We start from the raw sequence: 25,113 nt of genomic DNA, 5'->3' as shown, positions 1-25,113 counted from the left end.
AACACTCTCAGCTTTGGTAACAAACAGATCCAGTTTACAAAAAGACATACCTAAGAGGTGATTTAGAAAGTTTAGAAATAAAAGAATAAATATTAATATAGTGTGAAGACAATAACAGAAAAACCAGTGGTGATGTATTAATATAATACAAAGGGGAGTTTCAATCATAATCCTTAAATGGGCCAGGCGCGGTGGCTCACGCCTGTAATCCCAGCTCTTTGGGAGGCTGAGGCGAGTGGATCACGAGGTCATCAGATCGAGACCACCCTAGCTAACATGGTGAAACCCCGTCTCTACTAAAAATACAAAAAATTAGCCGGGCATGGTGGCGGGTGCCTGTAGTCCCAGCTACTCGGGAGGCTGAGGCAGGAGAATGGCGTGAACCTGGGAGGCAGAGCTTGCAGTGAGCCGAGATGGCGCCACTGCACTCCAGCCTGAGCGACAGAGCGAGACTCTGTCTCAAAAAATAAATAAATAAATAAATAAATAAATAAATAAATAAATAAAAATCCTTAAATGGGGGTCAAAGAAATATTTTATATTAATCAATGGCAAAATAAAGATATAATAATCATGTACCTTATGAGCCAAATAATAACATTATATTAAATAAAGAAAAATCAAGGAGAAATGAAAGGAGATGAAAGACATACAGTCGTAGTAGGAAAATGTGTTTTATATCCATCAGTTTGACAGATTAAATAGACAAAATAATTTGAGATTTAAATAATATAACTTTATGTGAATGAAACATATTAATTCTTTTATTAGAAATAGAGTTTACGTGAATGGATAAACAAAATGTGGTATATACCTGCAATGAAATGTTTGTCCTTACAAAGAAATGAAATTCTGACACATGCTACAACATGAATGAACCTTGAAGACATTGTGCTAAGTGAAATAAGCAAGACACAGAAGGACAAGAATTATGATTCCACTCATATGAGGAACCTAGAATAGATTTATAGAGATAGAAAGTAGATCAGAGGTTCCCAGGGGCTTCAAGGAGTAGAAAATGAGGAGTTATTGTTTTGTGGATACAGTGTTTCAATTTGGGAAGGTGAAAAAGTGCTGGGGAAGGAGAGTGGCGATGGTTGCACAACCGTGAGAATTTATTATACTTAATGCCACTGAACTGTACACTTAAAAATTGTTATTGTTTTACGTATATTTTGCCACAACAACAAAAAAGAAAAAGGGCCCCAAAAATGAAGTTGACAACTTTTCATGATTATTTTTGTAAGTGGTGATAGTCTACACTGCAAAGAAAACAAAAAAGCAGAATATAGCCAGGTCACATCCTATGGCCATATAGCAATAAAACTGAATTGTAAGTAAATTTAAGCACAATCATAAAAACAAAATCTTTGGCAGCTGGAAAGTAAAAGCAATGTTCTAGATGACTCTTGGGTTTAAAATAAAATAAAGACTTAGAAACCATTGAGAAATTGTTGAAAATACATGTGAACAATACTTAATAAAATATAGAAAGGATATACTCAAAGACTTAGTAGCATTAGGGAATTTCAGTTGATTAAGAAGTGTTTTTTAAAAATTACTTGATAAAAATTAAATATTTATTTATTTAGTGAGACTGGGTCTCGCTCTGTGTCCTAGGCTGAAATGCAGTGGCATGATCACAGCTCACTGCAGCCTCGACTTCCTGTGCTCCAGCAATCTTCCCACCTCAGTCTCCTGAGTAGCTGGGACCACAGATGCAAAACCACTACGCCTAGATTTTTTGGTATATTTTTGTATTTTTTTGGTAGAGACAGGTTTTTGCCATGTTGCCCAGGCTAGTCTCAAACTCCCAAGCTCAAGAGATCCACCTACTTTGGCCTCCCAAAGTGCTGGGATTACAGGTGTGATGAATACACGTTTATATTTTAAAAACAAATACTCTTGGTAAACTAAGAATGTAAATATGTTTTCGTGACCTAATAAAGCCTCCTTTAAAACAGTAGACATCTTATTGTACAATCAGGTCTAGTAGTTTTCCCTTAAAAATCAAGAATAAGAAAAGATTTCAACCACCACTTCTTATTTAACGTTGTTCTAGAAGTACTCACCAATATTACAAAAAAGGAGGTAAAAATAGAAGAGCCCTCCTAAAGAAGGAGACAAAATTAACATGATTTGCAATTAAAAATCCAAGAGGATATACTTAAAAGAGTCATTTATTTGGTGGAAGCATTTAATATGATGAGCAGACAAAAAGTAAATACACAAATAATAACTTTCCTGAGTACCAGCAATAAAGGGTTATAAAACATTATAGGAAAAGATACACTCAGAAGAGCAACAGATAATATTAAATACCTATAAATTATCTTAACCAGAAATATGTGTCTTTCAGTAAAACAACTACAAAACTGTACTAAGAAAAAAATTCTTTAATAGACATGTTCAGAAATGGGAAATGGTTACACCAACTATCTTAAGGAAAGAATTCTCTCCGAAATCATTTGCAGTCTCAAAGTGATTCTAAACAAAATCCCAATAGAACTATTTTTGGAACTTAATAAAATTAATATTAGTTCCTCTGGAAAAATGAAAACAGACAAGAATATGTAAGAAAATATTGGAAAAGAAACAGGAAACTTGCCCTACAGATGTTAATAATTGGAATAGTGCGGTACCAGTGAAAAGCCTCAGGCCACTGGAGCAAATAAAATATCCTGAAACACAGTAGTATTTATAAGAAATTTATTTATAATAAAACAATAGGAAATGAATGATTTGGAAAAGTGAGCTCTCTGAGAAAACTGTCAAACTACAACTTAATATTATACCAAAATAAGTTTCAGAAAGGTAAAGATTTAGTGTTAATGATTAACTCACCTAAACTAAAGCTAGAAAAATATAGTTAAACACTTAACTGACCCCTGGAGAGGAATGATTGAGAGATTTGAATACATAGGAATATTAAAAATTCAGTGTATTAGAAAATAAAGCAAACAAAAATCAAAAGCAAATTTGAAAGCAGATGTATAACTTAGCACTTGGATAATAAATAAGAAAACTTTAACATCCCGACAACAATAGCAAAAAAGGGAACAGACATCGCAGGCAACACACTAAGGAAGGAATGACTAATTAGCCCATGAGAAAATGTTTTTCTTTTGTAAATTCCCTGGGAAATTGTAATTCATCATTATTTACCATTTAACATTTCTAAGAGTTCTTTCAAAACTAGTATTTGTGAGAGCATTATAAAGAGGAAGATTCATGAACTAATGGTAACATGATAGATCTGGACAACTGTTGTGAAGATAGTTTATTGGTATGGATCAATAATCATAAATATTTTTCTAACTTTAACCAAGTAATTAATTCAACTTTTAGAAATGCATACTAAACAATTGCCACAGATACACAAATATAAGGAACCTATTTAATTTAATTTCTAAACATCTCAGCATGTATTTGAATAATGAAAAGTCTATTTTTAATATTTGTTAGGTTAGCTTACACTTGTGTGTTTAAAAAGCATGTTGATGCATTTTGTTTTTTCCCATTCCCATTTAAGTCTCATTCCATTTCCTTGTATTTTTGACATCACTAGCGTCATTTTTTGAGTCCTCTACCAATTTTTCAAGGGTATATCATCTTCAGTTCCAATTGAACATACAGCCCTTTTTCAATCTGTGTGGCATGCTATCTTGGGGAATATTACTGCAAGTCACAAATATTGATTCGCATGATATTAGTAGTGTTGTTATTTACCTTTTTCCTGGGGGGTGTATTTTTATCTCAATTATGAAACCACTTCCTGTATGAGTTTTTATAAAGCTCTTTAAACTGCTTGTTTACAGTGACATCAAATACTTGAAATTATAAGCTCATACCTTCCAAGAATAATTTCTAAATCTGTATAAAATTTCTTTTAACTACTTTTGTCAGGTAAACCTAAAAATACCTAAAACTAGCATTGATTGAGGTCATTTAAAGCTGATATGACTTCACCAAATGTTACTGTTGGTTGAAAAGAGAGTAATTAAAAAGTTGTCTTATGGTACAAAGGGTTTTGTTGAAAAAAAAAGGTAATAACTTTCTCTTTTATGAGAGATAATTTTAAATTTAAAGAACAATGTTGCCACATATTGGAATATATATGGTACTCAGACATGGCACAAGGATTTATATTCGAGAGTGTTCGGCCAGGCTTGGTGGCTCACGCCTGTAACCCCAGCACTTTGGGAGGGCGAGGTGGGCAGATCACCTGAGGTCAGGAGCTCGAGATCAGCCTGACCAACATGGAGAAACTCCATCTGTACTAAAAATACAAAATTAGCTGTGTGGGGGGGTGTGCACCTGTAATCCCAGCTACTCAGGAGGCTGACGCAGGAGAATCACTTGAACCCAGGAGGCAGAGGTTGCAGTGAGCTGAGATCGCGCCACTGCACTCCAGCCTGGGTGACAGGCAATGAGAGTGAAACTCCGTCTCAAAAAAAAAAGTGTTCATTGAAGCATTATTTTAAAACAGTAAAAAAGTCAAATGTCTAACAATTAAGGGTACTAAAATTAATTGTTATACTTCCATCAAACAATATCATGTAGTCATTAAAATTCTCCATTAAAAGAATATTTAATAATTTAGGGAAATACTTATAAAATAACAAGTGAAAAACCTCATAAAATTATAGATCTTGATGTGAAGAAAATATGTATATATTTGAATGTATAGAAAAGAAAAAACTAAGGAGGAAAAAATCAAAATTTTTTTTGATTTGGGGTGATTTTTATTATCTTCTTTCTACTTTTTTATCTTTTTAAAGTTTTTTCTCAGTGAAAATATACACATTCTATAATAAAAAAGAGCATTTATCTTAAATATAAATAAAATACTCTACAAATTATTAATTACTAGTATTATCTTAACCCAGTAAAGGCTCTATTGCTCTTACTTTCTGTGTTGAATAAAGTATTATAGTCACTACTTAGAAACTCCATGTTTTATCTATGACTGATACTGCTTCATTCAGCTACTGAGCAAACAGGCACAGTGTCCTGTTCCCCATTTAGATCAGTGGTCTCCAACCTTTCTGACACCAGGGACCAGTTTTATGGAAGGCAATTTTTCCACAGATGGGAGGGTAGGGGATAGTTTTAGGAAGACAAGCACATTACATTTATTATGCACTTTATTTGTATTATTATTACATTGTATTATATAATGAAATAATCCTATAGCTCACTGTGATGTACAATCAGTGGGAGCCCTGAGCTGGTTTTCTGTGATTAGATGCTGCCATCTGGGGGTAATGAGAGACGGTGACAGATCATCAGGCATTAGATTCTCATAAGGAGTGTGCAACCCAGATCCCACACATGCACAGTTCACAATGGGGTTTGTTCTCCTATGAGAATCTAATGGCACCACTGATCTGACAGGAGGTGGAGCTCAAGTGGTAATGCTCACTCGCCCGTGGCTCACCTCCTGCTGTGCAGCCAAGTTTTTAACCTGAACTAGATAGATGAGTTTTGAGTAGATTAAAAAAGGAAGTAGGGGTAGGGGAGGCTGGGCAGAAATAAACCTGAGGCCTGGGCCCTGTAGCACTCCTGTATATTACTGACTCCATTTTGGCCTATTCTCACACACGGTGCTTTTTTCACTGGTCTGTTCGCAGTCTTTTTTCGTGGACCACAACAGTCGAGCTACCACTTTCATTGACCCCCGAATCCCTCTTCAGAACGGTCGTCTTCCCAATCATCTAACTCACCGACAGCACCTCCAGAGGCTCCGAAGTTACAGCGCTGGAGAGGTAACCCTCCCTACACCCCGCCCTACTGTTCACCGGTCACAGTCTCTGCCTCTTCCATGGGAGCAGAACAGTTCTTCAGTGGCTAGGATCTAGGGTTGCCTGCGCTGGAAGAGATTAAGCCATATGCACCCTGCTTTGTAGAAGAATGATGACCGGGACACCCACTTAACACCCCAGACCTGTCTTCAGTTACCTTTTCTGCCTTGCCTTTTGTCCCACACAATCACCACTACTAAAAACCTGTCTAGTTGAAAGGAAACTGAAAATGCACTGTCAGGAGATCCCTACACTTATGGCTGGAGCTGTGCCTCCTGAGGCCTGTCATGTGTGAATACATGGAACTGCCATGGTATGTCTGACTAACTTTAAACTTCTACCTCTCCAAAACATCCTAGAAAATACTGCAATAATGTATCCATGGACTAGAAACTAGGGGGAATTAACCAGGCCACAGGAAGTGGTGCTCTCTTCCCACTCTATTCGCGCTCTACAATGTGCTCTTTCCTTGGCAGCACTTTGTGGCTACCACGAAAGGCTAAGGATCACTTCATTGCCTTTCTGAATTAGTATCTATATCCCATACTCTTCCTGCCCTTCTTTCTCGAGCCAAAACCCAAAACATAGCTCTTTTTTTGCTCCTGATCAGTTCCTGACAATATCATGAGCAAATTTCTTTTTATGTCCTAATTGACATTTCCCAAGTATCTGTGCCTTCTTTTTGTGGAAACCACCAGGACCTCAAGAGATGTGGCTTCTGAGAACTACTTCCCATAAAACAGCTTTTAGAATTGGATTATAATAAGGTTAAAAAATCAAAAATATGGAGTAGGAAGGAAAGGAATATATGTGTATGTAGGTGAGTGAGTTTGTGTGTGTGTGCGTGTGTGTGTACATATGTGTGTGTGTATATATATACACACACATATATGCATATATATATGTATATACACACACATATATATGCATATATATATGTATACACACACATATATGCATATATATATATGTATATACACACACATATATATGCATATATATATATATATATGTATACACACACACATATGCCACAGTGAGTCATTCCAGGGAGAGCCAGGGAGTTTCTCTCCAGAGAAACTGGGAAGATAACAATTCACCCTGCAGCCACCTCCTCCAGATAGCAAACATAAGTCTCAAGGGAAGAGCCTATTGTTGATGTATCGGCACCAGTTATTTACCACTTTTTCAGAAGGAGTCCTGTGTATACTCTGAGAAACATAACTATTTCCAACCAGTGGCACTCATGGCTTAATGCCAGTGTGATAAAATGAATGTTTTTTCATGGAAAAAACTTCAGTTGTGCAAGATTAAGTCCCTAAAATACAGATCTCTTACAATTACAAGAAATTAGTCTGAAATGTAAATATTTAAAACCTTTCTAACTGAAAGAACAAGACTGAAACCATGGACACCACTTGCATTACCTGTTTTAAAACATGTGTTTCATGTGATTGAATAGCCCAAATAGAGTTAATTTAATATGATTTAAATCATTAATATCATTTGCCATAACATGTATGGCAAAGTGCCATCTGTATCAGTTAAGAACTAGCTGGGGCCAGGTGTGATGGCTCACACCTGTAATCCCAGCACTTTGGGAGGTCGAGGCGGGCAGATCACGAGGTCAGGAGATCAAGACCATCCTGGCTAACACGGTGAAACCCCATCTCTACTAAAATAATACAAAAAATTAGCCAGGCATGGTGGCGGGTGCCTGTAGTCCCAGCTACTCGGGAGGCTGAGGCAGGAGAATGGCGTGAACCCGGGAGGCAGAGCTTGCAGTGAGCCGAGATGGCGCCACTGCACTCCAGCCTGAACGACACAGCGAGACTCCATCTCAAAAAAAAAAAAAAAAAAAAAAAAAAGAACTAGCTGGAAGACTCTAACACATATGATGAAAGGGCGTTGCTGTGTACCAGCCATCTGTCTGCTTCCTAATGCATCCACCCTGACTGTTCGTCACATTTCCAAACCTCACCCATCCCTATGCCCATCCTCTCTCTTGTGGTAGCTTTTGGCTGACAGAAGAGGACACCAAGAAAAGCAACAGAGAGAGAAGCCAAGAGGCAGAGGGTATCTGATCCAGAGGCAGTGCACCAGAGAAAACAAAGACTCGGCCTCTAAGAAAATAAATATGTGGTTCCTCCCACTGCAAGAGCCCTCAGCCTAGGGATAAGGAGACAGAGGGACTCTGGTATCAAAATAGAGGGGAGTGGGTGGTAGGAAATGTTGACTGCATTTGCTGTGATGTGATTTTGCTCAGCAAAAATTGATTCCATGCATGGCTTGCTATGAGCACTGTGGAATGCAAAATATGAGACAATCCCTGCCTTAGAGAAGTTTGTATTCCACTTTTGAAGGCAGGCCAAAAATACATACAGAGTTAAGTAACGAGAGAAATCAGAATATGGTTGAGTGGCAAGAGAGATGTTAGGATAAGTGCCACAAAAGTTCAAAAGAAGCCAAGGAAAAGTATCTTTTAAAATAAGGTGCCTGGCCAGGCGCAGTGACTCATGCCTGTAATGAAAACACTTTGGGAAGCTGAGATGGGAGCATCACTTGAGCCTAGGAGTTTGCAACCAGTCTGGGCAGCATGGCGGGACCTTTTCTCTACAAAAATTTAAAAATTAGTCAGATGTGGTGGCGTGCACCTGTGCTCCCAGCTTCTCGGGAGGCTGAAGTGGGAGGATGGCTTGAGCCTGGGAGGTAGAGGCTGAAGCTAAATGTGTTCACACCACTGCACTCCAGCCTAGGCAACAGTGCAAGACTCTGTCTCAACAAAACAAAACAAATAATAAAATAAAATAAGGTACCTGACTAGAACTTGAAAACTGGTAGAATAGGTACAAAGGATGGGGAAGGGAAGCCTTACAGAGCACAGCCTAAGCAAAGGTGCAGAGGTCGGATTGAGAAAGGCTCACAGAGAGACAGTGACTAGTTCAGTCTGAGCCGAGCAGCAGGTTCCCACTTGCTGTGCCTTGGTTTTCAGAAAACTTTAGTGCTGCATGGAAGAGTTGGAACTTTTTTAAGGGACCACTGAATGAATTTGAGGAAAGTAATTGATTCATCCATTGTTTCAGGGTGAAGTCATCTCTAAAATACATTTGAGAGATGGGGAAAGACTCTTGGCATTTGGGGCAGGACAATTCTCTGATGTGTGGAATCGTCCTATTACATTGCAGGACTTTTTTTCCTGACCCCATCCATTAAATGTCAGGAGTGCCCCCACTTCCCCAAGTCATTATGACAAAACAAAACAGAACAGCACCCCAGCATTTCCACACACCCATAGATGGTAGCATTACCCCAGTGAAGAACCATTATTTTACAGTCCAGTAAACTGAAATACCAAGAGCTCACTTCACATAGGGAGTTCAGGACCACAGCTCAGGTTTCCTAACAGTCATCCATGCAAACTCTTTTTTTTTTTTTTGAGCTAGAGTCTCGCTCTGTCACCCAGGCTGGAGTGCAGTGGTGCGATCTCGGCTCACTGCAACCTCTGCCTCCTGGGTTCAAGCGATTCTCCTGCCTCGGCCTCCCAAGTAGTTGGGATTACAGACGTGCACCACCACACCTGTTTAATTTTTGTATTTTCAGTAGAGACGGGGTTTCACCATGTTGGCCAGACTGGTCTCGAACTCTTGACCTCAAGTGATCTGCCTGCCTCGGCCTCCCAAAGTGCTGGGATTACAGACGTGAGCCACCACGCCCAGCCACAAACTTATATTTTTAAAAGAAGACCATGAAAGCCAAGAAGAGGAAGGGCTGTGGCAAAGAGCTATTCGAGAGAGGCCTGCTGGAGACCACTGCCACAATCAGATGGAAGGGGATGAGGCCGAGTTGAGGTGACAAAGAGAAAACAAAGGGCAGCCCATGGGGAGAAGCCTCAAGGAAGTCGGGGGGTGTGGAGGAAAAAGTCACTGGGACTTCAGTCTGCAGACAGGCGTTCGGCTCCGGCATGTCCACAGAGGAGCTGAGTATCAATCATTGTTCATTCCTCCCCTGCCAGGGACCCCAGCTTCCTCTGCAAATGGGTGACCACTAACGTGTGTTCCAGCTGTGTGATTCTCAGAGTCTGTGGGGCTTGATTCCACGTCTTCAGGACCGCATAACTAAGAGTCCCATTAACAACATAGAGCTAAGAGGAGCAGGAAAGGCAGGACGGAAGGATGGCAGGTTTGTCTTTAGGCAAGTTGATAATGTGTGTGAAAATAGCAGGATATCTGATTAGATATGACAGTTAAACAGATGGAAATATGAGACTCAGCAATCATCGATGGGTTATTTCCATAATCCATTATTTTTCTGTGTCCCGTATCACAGGCAGTAGGGAATTAACTATAGATATTTCTTAGACTACAACTTACAAGTGTGGGTATTTTCTGTTCACCTACATAAGCCATTCTCTTGAGTGTTATTCAGCAGTTGATTTTTTTATAAATTGCATGTAAGGACAGAATTAAAATGGGTTTCTATATTAAGGATCCTAAATGGTAAAATGTTTTTCTTCAAACCCCAATGGCAGATTATTAATAGAAACATTGTTAAAAATATTTTGGATTGTCCTTTACCTCACCTGGAAAATTTTCAGACAGATTCCTGAAAGCAGTTATTACGAATATAGGATTTATACATAAAAAGATCGTTATTTGACACTTTCACTTGCATTTTAAGGCGGAGGCACATCTGTCTGCAATATATTCAAGCACCAGCAAAGTAGGCCTTATCTCTCCTCAGAATGTGTGACCAGAATAGGTCACAGATAAGTGGAGTGCTATGAATACTGGATCCCATCTTAGCAAGGAAATCACGAAAGGGTAACACATTTGCCTTGTTTACACTGCAATTCCTAATATAAGTTGACACCAATAAGGAAGGATAAGCAGAGCACATAATTTTCATTTCTTTTGCCATCTTATCTTGGTCAGGTTAGAAAATCGTTAGTCATAGAAAATTTCTGGAAGGTACACACCGAAAAAAAAGCTTGACAGTGACTGCCTCAGGAAAGGGCAAGAGTCTGACAGGGAAGAGAAGCTTGCTTCTCACTTTAGAAGCAGAAGTCACTCTTAGTCATTCTTTGCAGTGAGCTTCTTTGATGGCAGAAGTAATTTCATGGGCTCTGGTGACATGAAGGAATCTTCATTCAGGAAGCTTGCTTTTGGGGAGAGTAATTGCTGCATTGCTTCTTAAAATTGGTCATTTTCCTCTTGGCTCAATGTAACCTGCACTTGATCACAGGTTTGGCTGGAAGTTTGTAAAATTCAGACACCTTTGAAAATAAACTGTTTAATTACAGTCATACATCACTTAACAGCAGGGATACATTCTGAAAATGTTGTTGTTAGGCATCTTGTCACTGTGGACATCCTAGAGTGTGCTTACACAAACCTAGATGGTATAGCCTACCACACACCTAGGCTGTACGGTATGGCTATGGCTCCCAGGCTGCAAACCTGTACAGCATATTAACTGTACAGAATCCTGTAGGCAGTTGTAACACAATGGTATTTGTGCCTCTAAACATATCTAAACATAGAAAAGGTAAAGTAAAAATACAATATAAAAGATTTAAAAAATAGTACACCTGTATAGGATACTTACAGTGAATGGAGCTTGAAGGACGGAAGTGGCTCTGGGTGAGTCAGTGAGTGAGTGACTGTGAGGCCTAGGACATTACTGTACACTAATGTAGAATATAAACACTGCACACTTAGGCTACACTAAATTTTTTTTATTATTATACTTTAAGTTCTGGGGTACATGTTTACAATGCGCAGGTTTGTTACATTTGCATACATGTGCCATGTGGGTTTGCTGCACCCATTAACTCATCATTTACATTAGGTATTTCTCCTAATGCTCTTCCTCCCCCAGCCCCCAACCCCACTACAGGCCCCTGTGTGTCATGTTCCCCTCCCTGTGTCCATGTGTTCTCATTGTTCAACTCCCACTTATGAGTGAGAACATGAGGTGTTTGATTTTCTCTGCTTGTGTTACTTTGCTGAGAATGATGGTTTCCAGTTTCATCCGTTTCATCCATGTCCCTGCCAAGGACACGAACTCATCCTTTATTATGGCTGCATAGTATTCCATGGTGTATATGTGCCACATTTTCTTTATCCAGTCTATCATTGATGGGCATTTGGGTTGGTTCGATTTTTTTTTTTTGAGATGGAGTCTCACCCTGTCTCCCAGGCTAGAGGCAATGGCACGATCTTGGCTCACTGCAAACTCCTCCTCCTGGGTTCAAGTGATTCTTCTGCCTCAGCCTCCTGAGTAGCTGAGGCTACAGGCACGCACCCCTACACCCGGCTAATTTTTTGTATCTTTAGTAGAGACGGGGTTTCACCGTGTTGGCCAGGCTGGTCTCAAACTCCTGACCTCATGATCCACCTGCCTCGGCCTCCCAAAGTGCTGGGATTACAGGCGTGAGCCACCGTGCCTGGCCTAATTTTATTTTTTTAAAGCAATTACACCTGACATTGTGACAGCTATGACATGACCAGTGATAGGACTTTTTCAGCTCTATTATAAGCTTATGGGAACACCATTGCCTATGCATCCATTGTTGACTGAAACATCGCTATGTGGCACATCACTGTATGAACAATATGTAATGAATGCAGAATACAGACACAGATGGAAAAGCATAATTCCCCATCTGGAGACACAGGTACACATAAAAATAAAGACATTAGATTGTGTTGTCTATGGTTCTATATCCTAGTGCCTCATAGACAGTTTCCACACCATTAACATTTTTCTATATTTAATCACATGGATCTACCATCATTTAACACAAGCCTTTCTTGAACATGATGTTTATTGCCCGCTTCTTATTATAAAAATATTGAACAACTCAAATATCTCTCTTTTGTTTCCTTAAGATAATTCTGACAACTTTGTTAATGATCTATTTTCAGAACACAGAAGGAATCTAGAGATGAATGTAAATTCGTCCTTTGAGCCCTTCCTGTGAACTTGCTACATTTTTTTTTATCATCAAGTCTCCAGTGTTTGCAGAGAGAGGGTTAGCTGATTATTAACCCAAATTCAGTCTAAAACATGCAATTTTCAATCACAGCTTTAAGGAAACCCACAAGTGTACATTCCCAAATTGCAACGCTGAAGAGCAGCTTGTTTACCAGTTGCTGAAAACTATTTTCTGAGGATATCTATTTTGTTTTGTCTGGAGAGCTAAATGTTTGAAGTTTTCACATTTACAATTATGATGAAAGCGATCGATATCAAAAGAAAAAGAAATCCTAAAAGTAGTCCCTACTACAAACTGGGTTTTACCCAATTATGGAAGAGTTGTTGCAGCATGTCTGGGGAAAGGCAGGCCACCAGGGGCTCTCTCTCCCCTCGCTCACCCCTTACCACATGTGCCCACACACGCACGTACACCCCTGAGAAACTTAATAAGACCAAAGGGGTCAAATGCCAGGAAATTAGAGTCATGTCATTTTGGTTTTAAATGGAAAATCAGTCCTGTAGTCATTTTCTGACCTTAGGAAAACAAAGCAGGCCGGGGATGGTGGCTCACACCTGTAATCCCAGCACTTTGGGAGGCAGGGCAGGAGGATCTCTTGAAGTCAGGAGTTCAAGACCAGCCTAGGCAACATAGCAAGAACCCATCTCTACAAAAACATTTTTAAAATTAGCTGGGCACAGTGATGTGTGCGTATAGTCCCTGCTATTCAGGAGGCTGAGGCAGGAAGATTGCTTGGGCCCAGGAGTTTGAGCTTGTAGTGAGCTATAATTGCACCACTACACTCCAGCCTGGATAACAGAGACTGTCTCAAAAAAAAAAGGAAGAGAGAGAGAGAGAGAGAGAAAGAAAAAAGAAAGAAAGAAAGCCAGCCAGCCAGCCAGCCAGGCAGGCAGTCACAGTGGCTAAAGCCTGTAATCCCAGCACTTTGGGAGACCGAGGCAGGCAGATCACCTGAGGTCAGGAGTTCAAAACCAGCCTGGCCAACATGGCAAAACCCCATCTCTACTAAAAATAGAAAAATTAACCAGGCATGGTGGTGCATGCCTGTAATCCCAACTACTCGGGAGGCTAAGGCATGAGAATCTCTTGAACCCGGGAGGCAGAGGTTGCAGTGAGCCAAGATCGCGCCACTGCACTCCAGCCTAGGCACCAGAGCGAGACTCCATCTCAAAAAAGAAAGAAAGAGGAAGGAAGGAAGGAAGGAAGGAAAGAAACGAAAGAGAGAGAGAGAAAGAAAGAAAGAAGGAAGGAAGGAAGGAAGGAAGGAAAGAAAGAAAGAAAAAGAAAGAAAGAAAGAAAGAAAGAAAGAAAGAAAGAAAGAAAGAAAGAAAGAGAAAGAAAGAAAGAGCAAGCCATGTTGGCATCATGTTTGCAGTGAGATTCAAATCAGTCACTCAGTTGCTGTCAGATGTCCCTCGGGATGGATTGTTTAGTACCAGTACAGGGCTTCAAGGATCCTAGCACATACTAAATCCTAGTTCAAACAGACCCTCGGAATTTCCTCCAGCCCTGCCTGAAACTGTCTTCATCGCTGTCCATTCCTGGGCCCCTTGTTGGAGAAGGGCATTTCTATCCAATCCTCCTGTTCTCCAGGCTCTGGTCTTTGAGCCATCCAGTACCAACCAACCCTTTGCAGACATTTCTGTGGCTCAGGGACGCAACAAGCCGTATCTCCCCCTGTGTTATTTCCTCTATCACACTCATATTAGGCCTGAAGAATGTTTGTCAGTCAGTCATCTGCCTTTGGGCTAACTGGACTTCAGCTGGTTTCTGAAGTTTTTCAATCTGGCTCAGCTTTACCCGTGAGTGGGTGACCTCAGAAGTAGGCACCACTAATGAATTTCCTGTGAAGGCCAGGAATAGAAGTGAGCCTCTTTCTGTTTCAAAGCCTTATTCATTTCTGGGTGATGCCCTGACAGTTAGACACTTTCACTCAGGGCGAAACAACAAATGTTTCCTGAGTCCAGTGCACAGCCAAGCCTTCCCGAGCTCAGCCAGCAGATCTGGCTGTTTCCCCAGTTTCCCTCTGTAATTTATCACTTAGATAACCTTCAGCTGGTGGGTCTCTGAGAATCCTGTCTTTACAAGATCAATAATATTTTAAATACACGTTAAGGCAAACTGACATGATTCCCTCCAAGAAAAAGAGACTTATAATTTCAATCCCAGAAAGCCTTTACATATTTATTTATTTATTTATTCATGGAGAAAAAAGAGAAGTATGAGGATTCAATACTGCATAGTTTATTGATCAGCAAACTTTTCTTTCATCTTTTGCTTTGTAAACATTTGAGACTGGAATGTGCTGCTGCAGAAATACCAGCTTCTAAACCCTGGTGTCTGGCTTTGCCAGCTGAGCAGAGCTGAGATCTAATGACATCAAAGTGAGAAGTCCACCAAAGTGGCACAAAATCTATTCCCTTGTCCTTCAAGTAGGCCATGGGCAATAAGAAGGACCAGGAGAGAAAACAGATGCATCTGCATCTCTACCCAACTTCCAGAAAAGCAGCAAAGACTACCACATACAGAGAGTGAACTGGTGGCCCCTGTCTGCATACAAAGGATGTTATCCTTGGGTGTGGAGTATGGAAGTGGGAACCAAAGGAAAATCAGCAATGCCTGTGTTTGTTATTAGGGATCGTTAAGTAATTTGCCCTACATTACGATCTGCAATATCACACATGGCCTATTCTTAAGTGGCCGTTTGGAACTGACTTGTCTAGACTTTGTAGCACTGGTCCTCGTCACCTTCCTGAATTCTGTGTGAGTGAGTTTTATGCTGGTCTCAGAGGGAGAAATGTCTTTCCTTTTTTTTAAATCTGGATGTTTGAACTCTTTCTAAGTGTCTTACAAAATTATCATCTGTTACATTAAATTAAACTTGGCTTGAGGATGCCTTCATACTTTTGAGTCATTACGTAATGGATTGCCACCTCACTTGGGACATGAATTAACTGAAAGCCTAATTTGGGAGTATACTTTGGCAACAAAGGGTTGAGTCTCAGCCAATCACAACAGCCAAGCTTCAGTCAATTGCAGGTGGCTAACTGATCAGACCATGTTCAAATAAGGCAAACACTGAGCTGCTTCCGTACCATGCTCCCATTCCCCAACCATAAATGCTGCCTGCCCATGGTTGCAGAATGGAGCTCTCTCCTCCCTTTCTGGTTCTGGTTCTGAGTGAGGACCACCCCATTCTCACACCATTCTTTGATCAATTAAACTTTGTAAGTTTACTTTGTCTAAAGTCTTTAACACTTCAAAATTCTTAACTATTTTAAAGCCTATTTTAGCATACTTTGCCAAATATCATAGGATGAGTTACACTCTACATTAAATCCCATATATCTGGTGAATGTACTGCAATGTGGAAAATCTATAATGCCTCTATAGATTTTAACATCTTACTCTGCAAGGGTCTTAAAAAACAAAATGTATGTAGAATCACAGTGAGAATGTCCATTATCATGCTCTAGAACTGCATAGTTTATTGATCAGCAAAGTTTTCTTTCACCTTTTACAAAAGTGATTTTTTTAATTTACAAAATTTAAAATTGAGCTAAGTTAGTTTTTTTGTTTTGTTTTGTTTTGTTTTTGAGATAGAGTCTTGCTGTGTCGCCCAGGCTGGAGTGCAATGGTGCAATCTTGGTTCACTGCAACCTATGCCTCCTGGGTTCAAGAGATTCTCATGCCTCAGCCTTCCGAGTAGCTAGGATTACAGGCATGCGCCACCATGCCTGGCTTATTTTTAGATTTTTAGTGGAAACGGGGTTTCACCCTGGTGGCCAATCTCAAACTCCTATCCTCAAGTGATCCACCTGCCTCAGCCTCCCAAAGTGCTGGGATTACAGGTGTGAGCCACCGCACTGGCAAAATTGAGCTAATTTAGTTTAAAGTTAATCATCACAAGTATCAACTTTAGGCTAAGCAAGTTATTTATCTCTGAAGTTTTGTCAAAATGCCTAAGCTGAACCAAGATATTGGAAGCAGGCAGGCAGTGTGGAAGGAGTAAACAAGTGCTTTGCAGTCAAGTATTAGAATCCTGGTTATCCCCCTGTCTTACGGTTGTAAATCTGGGGTAACCTTACTTTTCCTGGATCCTCAGATTCCCTATTTGTAAATTTTGGTTAATAATGCTTACCTTGCAGAATTTGTTAGGATATATAAGATGCTATGTGAACAGAAGCCAGCACAGTGAATGCAATAACAGGCATTCAACAAAGAATGAATGTAATCAATACTATTTAAACAAGAAATCCATTATACATTTGGTACTAAAGTTCAGTGCTACCTTGGAAAGTTATAGGCGTACCTTACCAGTGATATTTATCTAGGATTTATCTCTCTTTAACAAATTTATGATGAGAAATGTTTCTTGGGCTATTCAGTGTATTAATTTGATTAATATTCATGACTTTGACATGATCACTTCTTTTTTTTTGAAACAGAGCCTTCCTCTGTTGCCCAGGACAGAGTGATTTCGGCTCACAGCAACCCCTACCTCCCAGGTTCAAGTGATTCTTCTGCCTCAGCTTCCCAAGTAGGTGGGATGACAGGCACCTGCCACCATATCTGGCTAAGTTTTGTATTTTTAGTGGAGATGGGGTTTCACTATGTTGGCCAGGCTGGTCTCAAACTCCTGACCTTGTTATCAAGGTCTCAGCCTCCCCAAGTGCTAGGATTACAGGTGTGAGCCAGATGGCTTTCTTAACCATACTATAGCACATCATCAACTCTACTTAGACACTTTTGTAAGCTTTCTTTTCCATCACTTTATTACTTTTTCAACTTAGGTGACTTCAAAATCTTTCACCCCCTAGGTTGAAAAACTGGTATCAAGAGACATCTGAAATTGATACAAATTTCTAATGCTTATGCTTTTATTCTAAAATTAGGCCTCAGAAGTTTCTAGAAACAGAGGAGCCTCTTTACTGGCCAGGCCAGGACACAGCTTAGTAGCTGCTATTCGAAGCCAACATCAACATGAGTCATTGCCACTGGGTATGTATCATGCTTGTTTGAGCCCCTGGCTCAAAGAATAGCAACACCTAGCCTTGATTTTTTTGTTTGTTTTTCTGGTTTTTGTCATGAACCCTTTACTATTCAACATTCTGTCTTTCCTTTCTCCTCTTTTAGGATATAGTGCACACCCCGACCCCTGCTACCATCCACCCCTCTGTCCTTTTCCCCTCTCCCTTCCTCCTCACCTATCTGTTCCCCTCCCTGTCTTTTCTGTTCTTTCCCAAACTCTCAGGTCCTTTCTTCCTTATTCTATTCAGTGATTTGTTAATCCCGTGCACAAGAGCAAGGTTTAAATGAGGTGAATTTTACTGTTTTTAGACAGTTTTTAATGTATACCTCTCTTTCCATGTATGTATGGCATAAAGTTTGCAGTGTCCATTCCTAACTTCAGCCACCTCTTTCCAAAACATATGCCACTTGTATCAAGGAAAATGAAATGAGAGCATCTAAATGGTATTTCCATTATCACTACTGGGAAATCGACACATGGATTACTTTGCACTCATAAAGAATCTTTTCCATAACTACAGCAAAATGACCAAGAAAAGTTAGAAGGAAGAGAGAACTCCTCTTATGGGAGAGCTATTTTGTTCTCCTTTACCTGTTCATGCAGAGATGCATTAATACCCAGTAAAGATCCTGAAACGTTAAGGATGATTAACAGAGATCTGGTTCACTTTTAGTTTGATCCCTTAAAAAATTATAATGTTATTATGTCACATTTTAAAAACTCTCAAGAGCTTGCATTTTTTTGATGAGTATGCTGCCTGCCCTTCAAACTCCTTCATTAATCCTGGTATCAAGCAGCCATTTTCCAATCATCAGAGTGATTATCTCTGGGCTGCAGACTCAACCACAACTCTGTGCTTTTGTCTGTTTCAGCATATAATGACAAGATTGTGGCATTTCTTCGCCAGCCAAACATTTTTGAAATGCTGCAAGAGCGTCAGCCAAGCTTAGCAAGAAACCACACACTCAGGTAAGCCTCGCCCCTCACTCCCTGGAACTCTAGGTCTTTCCAGCCATTTTTCCTAGTGGGAAAACACCTCTGTGGAGACAGAGCAGAAGCTTATTATACATTGTATTTGTGCATTTAAATGAGAACTTGAATCTTCAAGATGAAGGGTTCGGGGTTCCTGTATTCTGGGAAATGGCATAATCAGAGATGGTCATATTATCAGATTACATATCATTTATATGGTACTGAAATGATTTCCATTGATGTGGGGGGGGAAGGACAGAAAGGAAACAAAATAGCTTCCATTAAAAAATTATTTATGTACAGCACTGTATAAATTACTTTTAGTTTTGAAATATAATTGTTGAATGGTAAACCAAATATTGAGCGGCCATGTTCGAAAATAAAAAAGCAAACAAAAAGTTTCTTGTGTGTTCTAACTACTTACATCTTATGCTTCATTAGGGTCATTTTTGAACAAGTGCCCCTGAAACTCTGAATCACATGTGGAAGGGATAGCGATCTGAAATGATAAAAAGAGAAAATATTCCCTGAACTTAAATCCTGCTTTCTCACCAAAATATTCAAACATCTTTTTCCTTTGGTTTACTCTCCAACGTTCCAAAAGCTGGAGAGGCATGGGGGTTAAGAGTACATCTCTTTGACGTTTGAATTTTCACTCCAACAGGTAGGGACTATTGATGGAGGCATGTTATTCAACTCTCTGCCCTTAGTCTCCCAAATGGGGGTCACAAAGTGGGCATGGTTGCAATACTTACTTGAGGATGTGTAAAGGTTAAGGCAGGGCAAGCTAGAATCGCATCAACGGCTGCATTTCATTAGTCCCTGCCCATGTGGTGCAGTCTTGTGAATGGGGCTGATACCTGCAATACCATACTCCAACTTCCTCGGGGAATCACTGACAGCTTCAAGTAGTCTCTGCTTTTCAACCCTTGCCACTCCCGCCAGAATGGATCATTCACTATTCTTTCCCCTCCAACACCCCCTCATTGACACCTCTTTTCCCTGTATTTTCACTCTGTAAATTAGAGCCACTACCCTCCCAGCCGTCCCTGATCTCCTCTCCTCCCTCTTCTTCCACCTCCACACCTAAACATTCACCTCCTCATACTCTCTCCTCCATCCTCATTTTCTCTTCTCCCTGCCATGGTTCAAGTTTAGGTGCTCATCATCTCTCTTCTGGACCATACAGGGGTTTCTCCTAAAATATTCCCTATCACCCTATCATAACCGGAGTTACCTACGTAAAGCATAGATTAAATCATGACCTCCCTACCCTTCAAAAAAGCTTTCATGGTTTCCATCACATATGAAATAAAGTCAAGATTTTTTTTTTTTTTTTTTTTTTTTTTTTTTTGAGACAGAGTCTTGCTCTGTTGCCTGGGCTGAAGTGAGACGGTACAATCTCAGCTCACTGCAACATCTGCCTCCCAGGTTCAAGCAATTCCTGAGCCTCAACCTCACGAGTAAGTGGGACTACAGGCATGTGCCACCACACCCAGCAAAATTTTGCTAATTTTTGTGCATTTATTAGAGGTGGAGTTTCACCATGTTGGTCAGGCTGGTCTCAAACTCCTGACCTCAAGGGATCCACCCATCTCAGCCTCCCAAAGTACTGGGCTTACAGGTGTTAGCCACCTCACCCAGCCTAAAGTCAAGATTTCTAAGCATAATGTCCATGGTCTCAAAGTCTGGCCCTAACCTAACTCTCCATCCTGCACTAAGCTTTTCCTTCCAGGGTATTCCACCTCCACCACACAGGCTGCGTACTCTCCTGCCTTTGTCTTTCCGGGAATGACTTCCCTATTAAGGACATCTCATCCCATTTTAAAGGCTCAGATCAAAAGCAAAAATTCAGTGATCTGGGCAAGCTTTAGTATTTCTTTTTCTTTGAGGGGGTGGGAACTTCCTGATGTTACCATGGCATTTGTTTTTTTGTTTGTTTGTTTGTTTTTAATTTTTTTATTATACTTCTAAGTTCTGGGATAAATGTGCAGAAAGTGCAGGATTGTTACACAGGTATACATGCACCATGGTGGTTTGCTGTACCCATCAACCCGTCATCTACATTAGGTATTTCTCCTAATGCTATCCCTCCCCTAGCCCCCATTCCCCAACAGGCCCCGGTGTGTGATGTTCCGCTCCCTGTGTCCATGTGTTCTCATTGTTCAGTTCCCACTTATGAGTGAGAACATGTAGTGTTTGGTTTTCTGTTCTTATGTTAGTTTGCTGAGAATGATGGTTTCCTAGTATTTCTTTTGTCTTGCTTTGATAGTATGCTTTTTGTGCCTCGAAGATATTTTTAGATCTCTCGTATTCTGTCATTTACTTGTGTCTCCCTACAGCACTCTAAGCTCTTTAGAGCAAGGCCTTTCTCTTCCTTTTCTTTGTGCCCACTCTGCCCCTTACAACCTGGTCCTCTACTTTGAAAATAGGAAACACCAATTACTTTTAGAGTGAATGAAAGATCTTTAGCATGAACAAGTGATCTTTAGCATGATGAATGGCCACTTTCATTTATGTTCAACTCTTAAGAATTCTCTCCCCTGGTTTCATTACTGCACTGCTGCAGAAGGCAGAGTCATATTCAGCCACCTGGGTCATTCATTCATGGGCTGCTCTTTGACTCACCTAACAACCCAAGGGAATTTTCAAGGGATTTCCAGGGATGTTGTATTATCTTAAGGGTTTTTGACGCATGGTTGTTCTTGAACATTCTTTACGTTACTGATTCTACCATTAAGTAGTGAGTTCACTGCTTGCTTTGTGGAAGAATTTCAACTCACCAAAGACACAAAAGTCTCATTTTAATCATTAGGAAAGGTTTTTTTTTAAGTAATTCCCTATATAAGTGAGTGGAATGTATTTCCAAAAGGCAGTAGACTGTTTTCATCCCTATTATATATCACATTACAACAATCCAAGAAACTTTAAATGTTTTGTTGCAATATGGGATTGTACAATTATGATTTTGCAGAGCTGGGGGAACTTGAAATCAGGCCACGTTGGAATTGGAAAAAAACTTGGAAATTATCTAGTATGGAAACTAATAACCTATTTTAAGGTTATGGACTCCTTTGAGATGCTGATGGAAGCACTTATGGACTCTCCTCCACATATAAATATAAACCTCTGAATATAATTTCAAATAGTTAATGGACCCTAAAGAAACTGTGGACCCAGGTTGAGAACCCAAATATTTCATCAAAAACAGAAGGCTCACAATGACTATCAGAAACTGGACTATGTGACGATAGAACTAAAACAGCAGAAAGCAAAGAGCAAGAACTTGTTCTTCAGGAGGTCAAGCTTAAGAGATGCAGGAAGCCAGGCCCTGCTTTCCATGATGAGGCGTCCACCTGCCCCTGAGTGCCATGTCAGGGTGAGTCAGATCCACTTTGAAGGTTCAGGAGTTGAAGAGAATACCACTCTCCTCAGGACCCCACCCAGAAGAACTCATGGCTTCCTCTGTGGTCCCCAAGAGCAGATGGTGACCCCTGTTCAGCCATTGCTATTCTCAGGGAGTCATGGAGTCTCTGTCTTGGGTCTGCAAAGCCAGTTGCTGGGTTTGAGTATGTAGAAAACTGTCCAGTTGACAGCAGTGACTTGCGGTGAAAAGCAGGAAGCCACATGTAGAGAAGGGGATGGAGCCAGAAAACCCAGAGGTTAATGGCATCTGTTATCTTCAAGGGGCATGGAGGTGGTCCTTCAACTAGTGCTTTGATTGTGTCACTCATCTGAATCAGGATTGTCCCAGGGCTATGTATGCAGTAGCAAGCAAAACAGACCTGTAAATTCTCAATGAATTTACAATCTACTGAGGGAGACAGATAATAGACAAGCTTGGGGTTTGTTTTTTTAAGCCATATACAGCTGCATAATATGTTAAGTGCCATGAAGAACATGATTAGAATTCAGCAATAGTGGATAATATGCTGGTGCAGAGGAAGAGGACTTACATCCTAAACAGAACACAGGGAAGGCTTTTCCAAGTAGGTGATGCTTAAGCTGAAACCTGAAGGATGAGAAGGCATTGTCCCTTGAGATGCAAAGTAGAGATCAGGGAGAGAGTATGCAATGGCCCTGAGGCAGGAAAAGCTTAGATGTAGGTGAAAAATGAAAGAAAGCTAGTGTGGCCCAGGAGTAGATTGGGAGGGTAGGTGAGACCTACCATGGTGAAGTTGGAGAGGGAGGCCCTATCACCAACCGGAAACATTTTATTTGAATTGCGATTCTATTTGAGAAGTGATTGAGAAGTTTTCAGCTGGAAAGAAATATGATTGCATCTGTGTTTTTAGTGACCACAGATGCAATCATATTTCATCTGTTTTTCATGACCACCAATGAAATATGATTGCAGCTGTGGTCGTTAAAAACACAGATGCAATGTTTGGGCAGCTCTGTAGGGAAAAGATAGGCTGGGGAGGGGCATAAGATGGAACAGGGGCTATGCAGGAGACTATTATATTCATCCGTGATGATGGTCGTGTGGATAATGGGAAAATATGGATGAAGAGAAGGGAGCAGTTTGGGGTGATACTGTGGATGCAAAAACAACAGGAGCTGATGACAGCTTGAACATGGTGGGTGAGGAGAAGAGAGTAATTAAGAATGACAGCCAAGTGTGGGGCTTGTGCAGGTGAATGGATAATGGCATCGTTTACTGAGATGGGAAAGAGTGGAGGAGGAACTGGCTTGAGGAGAGGAAGAATGTCAAGGATTTTATTTTGGATATTGAGTTTTGAGGTCTTTGAAGCCACAAGCGGCTTCAAATGTCAAGATGTCAAGGAGGCAGTCGCCTGTCCTGTCCTGAACTCTAGGGAAAGTGTGCTCTGGAGTTCTCCCGATGGTCAAGGGATATATGTAGGAGAGACAGCTGGCATTCTTGCCCTTAGATGGCTTCCTCAGTTCTCAGTGCACTTTGGGATGGAGTCCCAGGGGCATCTGGAGGTCCCTCACACCACTGGCTATGCATGACATGTTGCCAGACATGACAGAGGATATAATGTCTGGTGGAGAGCCACCAAAACTCTCAGAAAATCGTGCTTAGCATTCAGACACCTGGATGTGGTCCATATGGTGGTGCCACGATAGAACCACTGTGCTGGGTGGCACTTTCTAAACTGGGGACTGCACTTTGCTGCCCTAGTGGAGATGGCCCTCTCTGGGCTTCTTTTTCCCCCAGGGAGGGAGGCCAGTGGCTTAACCAGATGTTGATCCCTTGGGGCAGGAGGATAACCTGCCCAAGGGTACATTATCATTGGGAGAGCATATGGATTTGAGGTCATTCATAAGGCCAAAATCATTAAATTAGAGAAGATTCAAGAGCATCTTCCAAATAACGGGGTTGTGAGGTGGTGTCAGGATTTGGAGGAGAAAGCCCAGGGCTGGGGTTAAGGACATAGGCAGAGGGAGAAGAAGGTGATGAGAGAGATGGGGATGTTCTGTTCTCTTTGCTGGGCTTTCACATGTTCCCTGCTAAATGACATGTGGACACTGCTGCTCCCTTTTTCAACCCAGTCAAAGAAGCCACTGTGAACACCCCCCAGGTTCTGGTGATGCCATTTCCTGCAACGGTGCTTCACCCGCACTGAAGTTGGATCAGAGTGCATTTCCCTGTTTAATCCCATTCTGTCTATCTTTGTAGAGGCTCAAAATCTTCCCTTGCCTTAAAAAAAAAGATCTCCATACCAAAAGCTCAAATTGATTATATTTTTTGCCTGAAAATCTCTAAGTTATGATGAAGATTTGGATTTATATTAATATAATCAAAGAGAGGAAAAAGTTGTACCTGCAGTATTTTGAAAAATAGATTTTTTTTTTCATTCATCTTTTGGGCCAGGCTCAGTGGCTAAAGCCTGTAATCCCAGCACTTTGGGAGGCTGAGGCAGGCGAATCTCTTGAGCCCAAGAGTTCAAGACCAGCCTGCACAACATGGTGAAACCCTGTCTCTACTAAAAATACAAAAATCAGCCAAGCCTGGTGGTGTGCGTTTGTAGTCCCAGCTACATGGGGGGACTGAGGCAGGAGGATCACTGGAGCCTTGGGAGGTTGGGGCTTCAGTGAGCTGTGATCAGGTCACTGCACTGCAGAGTGAGCAACAGAGTGAGACCCTGTCTCAAAAAAATAAAAATTTTTTTAAAGAAAATACAAAAACCTAGCTGAGTGTGGTGGTGCACGCCTATAATCCCAGCTACTCAGGAGGCTGAGGCACAAGAATCGTTTGAACGCAGGAGGCAGAGGTTGCAGTGAGCTGAGATTTTACCACTGCCCTCCAGCCTGGGCAACAGAGCAAGACTCTGTCTCAAAAA

The 25,113-nt window shown here is 40.9% G+C and overlaps 1 protein-coding gene across 10 annotated transcripts in view; it reads left to right on the top strand.

Annotated features, from left to right (window-relative positions):
- The window catches only part of HECW1 (HECT, C2 and WW domain containing E3 ubiquitin protein ligase 1), a 449,514-nt gene that overhangs the window by 361,759 nt on the left and 62,642 nt on the right, over positions 1-25,113 (top strand). For all 10 annotated transcript variants that reach the window (XM_009452959.5, XM_063814176.1, XM_016957318.4 and 7 more), the window contains 3 exons: positions 5,634-5,768; positions 17,697-17,802; positions 18,706-18,802. In XM_009452959.5, the coding sequence (XP_009451234.1) occupies positions 5,634-5,768; positions 17,697-17,802; positions 18,706-18,802 (338 nt within the window). The remainder of the gene's footprint in view (positions 1-5,633; positions 5,769-17,696; positions 17,803-18,705; positions 18,803-25,113) is intronic.

Source organism: Pan troglodytes, chromosome 6 (assembly GCF_028858775.2).
Source record: "Pan troglodytes isolate AG18354 chromosome 6, NHGRI_mPanTro3-v2.0_pri, whole genome shotgun sequence".
Taxonomy (NCBI): domain Eukaryota; kingdom Metazoa; phylum Chordata; class Mammalia; order Primates; family Hominidae; genus Pan; species Pan troglodytes.
This window is presented reverse-complemented; position numbering and strand designations above follow the sequence as displayed.